The sequence below is a fragment of the Oncorhynchus mykiss genome, chromosome 1 (genome assembly GCF_057628025.1).
Source record: "Oncorhynchus mykiss isolate SJ-2025 chromosome 1, ASM5762802v1, whole genome shotgun sequence".
Taxonomy (NCBI): domain Eukaryota; kingdom Metazoa; phylum Chordata; class Actinopteri; order Salmoniformes; family Salmonidae; genus Oncorhynchus; species Oncorhynchus mykiss.
This window is the reverse complement of record NC_143022.1, coordinates 56,482,410-56,490,525: the sequence shown is the minus strand read 5'-3', so window position 1 is coordinate 56,490,525 and position 8,116 is coordinate 56,482,410. Positions and strand designations below refer to the sequence as shown.

Below are 8,116 nucleotides of genomic sequence, written 5' to 3'. Positions count from 1 at the left end.
CCTGAGGTTCCTTAAGTCTGCCATCAAAGTGCACAATGAAAAAAGATCACGTCAACTGGTAAATAATTGATGTGCTTAGACAGAGTGTCAAAGCGGCCTAAGGCACTGCATCACAGTGCTAGAGGCAGACCCGGGATCGATTCTGGGCTGTATCACAACCGGCCGTGATAGGGCGGCACACAATTGGCTCAGCATCATCTGTGTTAGTGGAGGGTTCAGCTGGGGTAGGCCATCATTGTAAATAAGAATTTGTTCTTAACTTGCCTAGTTAAATAAAGGTTAAAATAAAAATCTGTTACAGTCAAATAAACCTAGTAATTATGCATACAGTACCGTTAATTTACATGGCACTTTACTGCCCCCTACTGATGTACAGTAAATACATTGATAGAGCTCCTCATCACTGCAAAATTTGAACCTAAATCAATGCATTGATTAAACACAAAATCAGTGCAAGAAAGCAAGAAATCTACAACGCCCACGCCTTGAACAAATCAATACAAGTGATTTTGCAAAGATTGGCTATGCGTATTTATGCCCATCCAAGAAATATATAATCTGTTTTGTAAATGTTAATATTTCATCAACATACGAGTCTACAGTTTGTATTTTACCATGAACTCTTAGAAAAGGCGAAACAAAATTGTTTTTCATCCCGTGTGTGTTTGTTTGGTTTGATCAGTCTGGCATATTTTGGACAGCCGAAAAAGGACCTTCTTTATAAAGAGTTCCTTCACCAATCAAACCATAATGAGCCAGATATTTTATCGGACATATGAAGGTGAAGCATCCGGTGGCGTTTCCACTCACTACCAAATATGGTGATGAGAGGAAGCCCAGTGGCCGGCAGTCGGGAGAAGATGGAGCGAGATGGATCTTGAACGACATTCTGTTAATTTTCTCATCGATTAAACATTTGATCTCCAAGCAGTTTATTTTTTACAAAACTAAAATCTTTAATAAACAGAGTGGACTGCGTTTTGTAGAATTTACCCTTTGCAAAAGTTTCAAAAAAAATGCGCTGTTTAGAAGGGGTGCAAGGGTGAATTGAGTTACTGCACACGCACACTTAACAAAGTAGGCGTTCGCTAACCGAAATAAGCAAATACATGATAGAACGCACCAATAAGATCTCACTAGCCCGTGCCTGGCTCTTCCCACCTCCTTGCTTGTTCTGCCCACTATGATTCATTTGCTCCATTGGAAACGACAGGCTGGTCTATCTTGGGTTAGTCCAAAAAATATTTGATCAAACCGTCTCAGTTGTCGGTGAGACCGGCTGGGCGGATCCCACGGTATTGAAAGAGAAAATAAAGCAACACGATAAAAACACCTTGGATATTCAATTTCTCTGGTGAACAAGCTTTCTTGTGGATACATAGAGCATAAAGGTATGCAAATTGTATAGCTAGCTAAATGAACACATTAGCTAGACAAGGGGGCACAACTATGCTAAGTGAGTTATCATTGGCCAGTGTCAGAGTTACCCTCTCTGGCAGCTTGCTATATCTCCATTGAATAATCTAAATGTATTATATTTGGTCATTTGATTTAGCAAATGTTAGTTAGCTATCTGGGCCATCTGCATCCGCGGTGTGCTGCCTGGTTGAAAATCTTCTAACGTTGCAGGCTTTATGCGATGATAGACGAATGTTATCTGGCATCTCGGTAAGATTCAGCTGCCCGTGTTACTTAACGTTAGTTTGTTAACTTATGTTTTTGAACCTGGTTAGCAAATTCATGAGCTATTTAAATAGTTCGGTGGGCGCGGCTGGCAACACTTAATCTGTTGAATCAAGTGTGGACCATGTAACTAACTAACTCGGTTCGATTATTCATGGTGTGTTGATGAAGCTAGCTAGCTAACAACCGAGCCTGACCCAAAACATTGCGCACTTCACTTGGTACCTTCGTAGGCCCTCAGACTAATATAACACCACGTTGCCCATTATACTCAAAGGCTATATAAAATGTGCACCACATTAAATCAAATATATTTATAAAGCCCCTTTTACATCAGCAGATGTCATAAAGTGTCTAGAAACTCAGCCTAAAAACACCAAACAACAAGCAATGCAGATGTAGAAGCACGGTGGCTAGGAAAAACTCTCTAGAATGGCAGGAACCTAGAGAGGAACAGGCTTTGAGGGGTGGCCAGTGCTCTTCTGGCTGTGTTGGGTGGAGATAAGACTATATTGCCATTAAGGCCAGACTGTTCTTCAAGATGTTTTAAACGTTCAGACCGCAGGTGCGAGAGAGGGTCGGAAAACAGCATGTCCTGGACAAGGTAGCACGTCCTGTGAACTGGTCAGGGTTCCATAGCCGCAGACAGAACAGTTGAAACTGGAGCAGCAACATGGCAAGGTGGACTGGGGTCAGCCAGGAGTCATCAGGCCAGGTAGTCCTGATGCATGGTCCTAGGGCTCAGGTCCTCAGAGAGGGAGAGATGGGAGAATTAGAGGGAGCCTACTTAAGTTCACACTGTGGCCCTGGCTGACGATACCCCCGGACAGGGCCAACCAGGCAGGATATAATCCCACACCACTAGTTCGATATCAACAGATCACCAATGTATTACCCTTAGACAAAGCTGAGTATAGCCCTCAAAGATCTCCACTGAAAAAGCCAGAGGGGATGCAAAACCGAACAGGAAGATTACGTCAGTGACTCAACCCACTCAAGTTGATTATAGCGGAAAAAAGCCTGGCACAGCATGGAAGAGCACTAGTAAGCCAGTGACTCAGCCCCCGTCAGAGGCAGAGAATCCCAGTGGCGAGAGGGGAGCCGGCCAGGCAGAGACAGCAAGGGTGGTTCATCACTCCAGTGCCTTGCTGTTCACCTTTGCACCCCTGGGCCAGGCTACACACAATCATAGGACCTACTGAAGAGATGAGTCTTCAGTAAAGAATTGAAAGTCGAGACCGAATGTGCGTCTCTCACATGGATAGGCAGTGCAGTCCATAAAAATGATTCTGCTCTATAGGAAGGCCCTGCCCCCAGCGGTTTGCTTAGAAATTCTAGGGACAATAAAGAGGCCTACGTCTTGTGATCGTAGCGTACGTACGTGTAGGTCTGTACGGCAGGACCAAATTGGAGAGAGGTAGGAGCAAGTCCATGTAAGGCTTTGTAGGGTAGTAGAAAAACCTTAATCAGTCTTAGCGTTAAATGGAAGACAGTGTAGCGAGGTTCTAGTCAAGATTTAGCACTAATTGAAGTTGATTTATTGCTTTTTCCGGGTAGCTTGAGAGTAGAGCATTGTAGCTGTCTAATCTAGAAGTGACAAAAGCATGGATTAGCTTTTCTGCATCATATTTGGACAAACGGTGTCTGATTTTTGCAATGTTACAAAGATGAAATAAAGCTGCCCTTTAAATATTCTTGAGATGTTCGTCAAGAGAAATCAGTGTCCAGAGTAACGCTGAGGTCAAGGTTTATTTGAGATGACTATGCAACCGTCAAGATGAATTGTCAGATCAAACAGCAGATCTCGCTGTTTCTTGGGATCTAGAAGAAGCATCTCTGTTTTGTCCGAGTTTAAAAGTAAAAACATTTATGCCATCCACTTCCTTATGTCTGAAACACAGGCTTCCAGGGTAGGCAATTTTGGGGCTTCACCATGTTTCATCAATGTATAGCTTGTGTGTCGTCCGCATAGCAGTGGAAGTTGACATTGTGTTTCTGAATGACATCACCAAGAGGTAGAATATGTAGGGAAAACAATAGTGGTCCTAAAATGGGACCTTGAGGAACACCGGACTTACCATTGATTTGTCAGGGGACAAACCCTCCACAGAGACAAACCGATATCTTTCTGAAAGATAAGATCTAAACCAGGCAAGGACTTGTCCATGTAGACCAATTAGGGTTTCCTATCTCTCCAAAAGAATGTGGTGATTGATGTTGTCAAAGCGGCGCTAAGGTCTAGGAGCACGAGGACAGATCTGGGTCTGATGTTTTTCAATGGTCATTTACCACCTGCATGAGTGTCGTCTCAGTACTATGATGGGGTCTAAAACCAGACTGCTGCATTTCGTATATATTATTTGTCTTCAGGAAAGCATTGAGTTGCTGCCTAATTGCTTTTTCTAAAATGTTTGAGAGGAATTGGAGATTCGAGAGATGCCGATTGTATTTATTTATTTTTTAGGAGAGGATTTATTACTGCCATTTTTAGTGCTTTTAGTACACATCCGGAGGATATGGAGACGTTTTTATTTATGTTCAATATAGGAGGGCCAAGAACAGGAAGTAACTCTTTCAGTAGTTTAGTTGGAATATGGTCCAGTAAGCAGCTGCAAGGTTTAGAGGCCATGACTATTTTCATGAATGTGTCGAGAAATACAGGATTTAAGAAGGCCATCCTCTCTTGGAGAATGCTGCTTTTTAGTTAGCTTTGTGACCGTATCAAAAACACATTTTTGGACAGTTTATTCTCAATTAGGTTGGAAAAGTAGGCTGATTGAGCAGCAGTGAGGGCTCTTTGATATTGCACGGTACTGTCTTTTCAAGCTAGTCGTAAGACTTCCAGTTTGGTTGAATGCCATTTCCGGTCCAATTTTCTGGAAGCTTGCTTCAGGGCTCAGTTATTTTTGTGTACCAGGGAGCTAATTTCTTCAAGGTTAAATTAAGATCCTCAGGTGGTTAACTGATTTTTGTACTCCGACGTCCTTGGGTAGGTGCAGGGAGTCTGGACGGGCATCTAGGGCTCTTTGGGTTGCCTCAAAATCTATAGCGTGTCTTTTGATAATCCTTAGTTGGGGTCTGAGCAGTTTATTTGTTGAGATTGCAAATGTAATAAGATGATGGTACGATTTAGTCCAGGATTATAAAGAAAAAAATTAGATCCACAATATTTATTCTACGGGTCAAAACTAAATACAGGGTATGACTGTGGCTTTGCTTAGGTTCAGGGACGTGTTTGACAAAACCCGCCAAGTCAACAATGGCTCCGAAAGCGGAAAATGTGAATTATCTGCCATGACTACAAGGTACCATAGGAACTCAGTGAGGAATGCTGTATACGGCCCAGGAGGCCTGTAAACAGTAGCTATAAAAAGTGATTGAGTAGGCTGCATAGTATTCATGACAAAATACAAAAATGTTAGGCTTTGCGGGATGCGCGGGGGATCTGGTCACTAGTGTAACCAGGAGGAGAAGCCTCATTTAACACAGTAATTTCATCAGGCTTGAGCCATGTTTCAGTCAGGCCAAATCACGTCGCGGTTATGATTGGTTATTTAGTTTATTCACTATGATTGCCTTAGAAGTGAGGGATCTAACATTAAGTAGTCCTATTTTGAGATGTGAGATATTATCACAATCTCTTTCAATAATGACAGAAATAGAGTAGGTATTTATTTCAGTGATATTGCTAAGGCGAACACTACCATGTTTAGATTTGCCCGACCAAGATTGAGGCACAGATACGTTCTCGATGGGAAAGCTAGCGGACTACACTGTCTATGCTATTGGGAGACTCCACTAACCAGGCAGGCTGCATTGTGGAGCTAGAGGAGTTAGAGCCCGGTCTATGTTCATAAGATGAGAGCACCCCTCCAGCTAGGATGGAGTCCGTCACTCCTCAACAGGCCAGGCTTGGTCCTGTTTGTGGGGGAGTCCCAGAAAGAGGGCCAGTTACCTACAAATTCAAACTTTTGGGAGGGGTAGAAAACAGTTTTCAACCAGTGATTGAGTTGTGCGAGTCTGCTGTAAGTTGCTTGGGAACTTCTGACTATTTTCCCATCATTGTTGGTGCTGACGTGGATAACAATTTCCCTATATAGTATCTACACTCAACAGTTCTAGCCTCAGCCAGCACCATCTTCAGATGAGCCTTTACATCAGTAGCCCCCCTGGTAAACAATGGATTGCTGGGTGATTATTTTTAATCTAATATTGCAGGTAATGGAGTCGCCAATGAATAGGGTTTTCAATTTGTCAGAGCTAATGCTTAGTGCGGAAAACCGGTTGAACGTTTCTGTTGGCTGGATGAACACCAGTTGAGCATGCCAAAAGCCTTTCTTTCCAGAAGCCATGAGAAAATAGTTTGGCTGCAGGGACTGTGCAGGGGTTTAACAATACTACCTGTATTAACTGATGACACAGACGCTGTATCATCCTTTCCTATACTTAAATTGCGATTGCGTCTGAAGCTGAGCTTGCAACCCAGCTACCCTCACCATAAGACCATAGTTCTCCTGTATATTAAGAGTTCTTTATGTTACTTAGCTTTCTTTTTTTTAGGTGGAGGAGGAGGTCTTGCAGATCTATGTCCAGATACAGTGTCGGGGGTGAGAAAATGTAATACAAAAAGGTAGTGCATGGACAAAACTAAGACCCTGGTCGACTTGTTAAATATAATTTAAATAGTTAAGAGTAAAAAGCAAAAAAGTTTGGCAGGTAGCTAAGTAGCAACAAACTGTACAGCAGGACAGAGACGACGTGGAAGTGCGTTGCGTTGCGTCACCAGTCATGTTACCGTTTATGTCACACAGATGGGCTTCCTTTCGCTCAACCACAATTGAAAGTTGGCTAGCTACACCAGCAATTATTTAGTTAGATTAAATGATGCACTTGGGGGTGATGTCCTGGACCAAAAAGCAAGCTCAATGGAGTATCCAGGAAACTGCCCCTTGGTGATATAGCCAGAAATTGTTCCTTGTCGTTACCTCATAACTAACTTTATGATATTCGTCTCTCTTTTCATTCAGATGCCCGCAGCAATGAATGGCAACAGGACAGTGCAGTCGGCCAGCCCGGACGTGGGACCCATTCCTGGACAGATCACCCTGGGTGGAGGGCAGTCCTCTGGGGCCCAGACCGAGGCCATGAAGCAGGTCCTTGGCGTCATCGATAAGAAGGTCCGCAACATGGAGAAGAAAAAGGTGTCTCCTTTTATTTTTGTGGAATGAAACCTTCACAAATGTGTGGCGTGAAAGTGACTCCTGAGGGTGTTGGCGTAATAGTTAGTTTGCTTCTATTGATACCTCAAACTCAGGTGCCTCTTACTGCCATTGTGCCTTTGAACAACGCACCTAACCTACTTCAGGAGTGCTGCGACTAACCCTGTTGCTTTTATCACCCCTTGTGTCGGGGGAACTCGGAAGTTAAAAGGGCAGAACAGACCGCAAAAACAATTACAATTTTAAGATGTATTGTACTCTATTCAATTGATCAATAGTGTGTGCTAGTGCTGCACTGTTTTCAGTGCCAACGTCATTGTGCTGGTCAGGATAATGACAGATATGTCTCCTCTCAGACTTAGAAGATCAATCAATGCAATTTTTTCAAACTTTGTATGGAGGGGGAAAGAGGAGAGGATACTTAGAGAGGGAGGAGATGGCTCTAAAATGGACACACTGCTGTCTCAAGTCAACCAGAACTGCGGACACTGCATCTTGCTTTTGCTTTCACTGCTTAGTTGCACCATCAGCTCATCTTCCTCAAAATGAGCTAGAAAGCACATTAGGCAGATGGTCAATTAATAATATGCCTTATTTGGATGAGTTTGTAGACCCATACAAACTACAGTGCATTGGGAAAGTATACATACCCCTAACCTTTTTTTAACATTTTGTTACGTTACAGCCTTATTCTAAAATGTATCTTTTCCCTCATCAATCTACACACAATAAAGACAAAGCGAAAACTGTTTTTTAGAAATGTGTGCAAATGTATATATTTTTTTTTTACATAAAAAAAAAAAATACTTATTTACATAAGTATTCAGACCCTTTGCAAATTGGTCTTAGGTGCATCCTGTTTCCATTGATCATCCTTGAGATGGTTCTACGACTTGGTTGGAGTTCACCTGTGGTAAATTCAATTGACTGGACATGATTGAGTGACTCTTTACTCAAATTGCCAAGCTAGAGTTAGTGTTACACTTGTGATGTTTGCCAAAGCTTCTCTGAAGGAACTGCCCATTAGTTCCACTTTGCAGTAATCGCGCAGCCATTTCTTGGTCACTAAGTTCGCCTAATTTCAGTTTGTGTGACAAAACAAGCAATGTAGAGAATCATTGCAACCTAAACCGTGCCAATTAAAAATATAGCATTTTCAGCTGTTTGATGTGGTGTGCAAAACTGAAAGTAAAAGACTTTAAAAAAGGAAGTCT

At 42.5% G+C, this 8,116-nt stretch overlaps 1 protein-coding gene across 2 annotated transcripts in view; it reads left to right on the top strand.

The window, feature by feature from the left end:
* The first annotated feature begins 1,178 nt into the window (after window positions 1–1,178).
* Window positions 1,179–8,116, top strand: part of caprin1b (cell cycle associated protein 1b) — a 37,960-nt gene continuing 31,022 nt past the window's right edge. The window contains exons 1-2 of one of the 2 annotated variants that reach the window (XM_036980545.2): window positions 1,179–1,391; window positions 6,711–6,884. In XM_036980545.2, the coding sequence (XP_036836440.2) occupies window positions 6,711–6,884 (174 nt within the window). In that variant the 5' untranslated portion in view covers window positions 1,179–1,391. The remainder of the gene's footprint in view (window positions 1,392–6,710; window positions 6,885–8,116) is intronic. The other variant, XM_090234921.1, reaches the window with a different exon arrangement.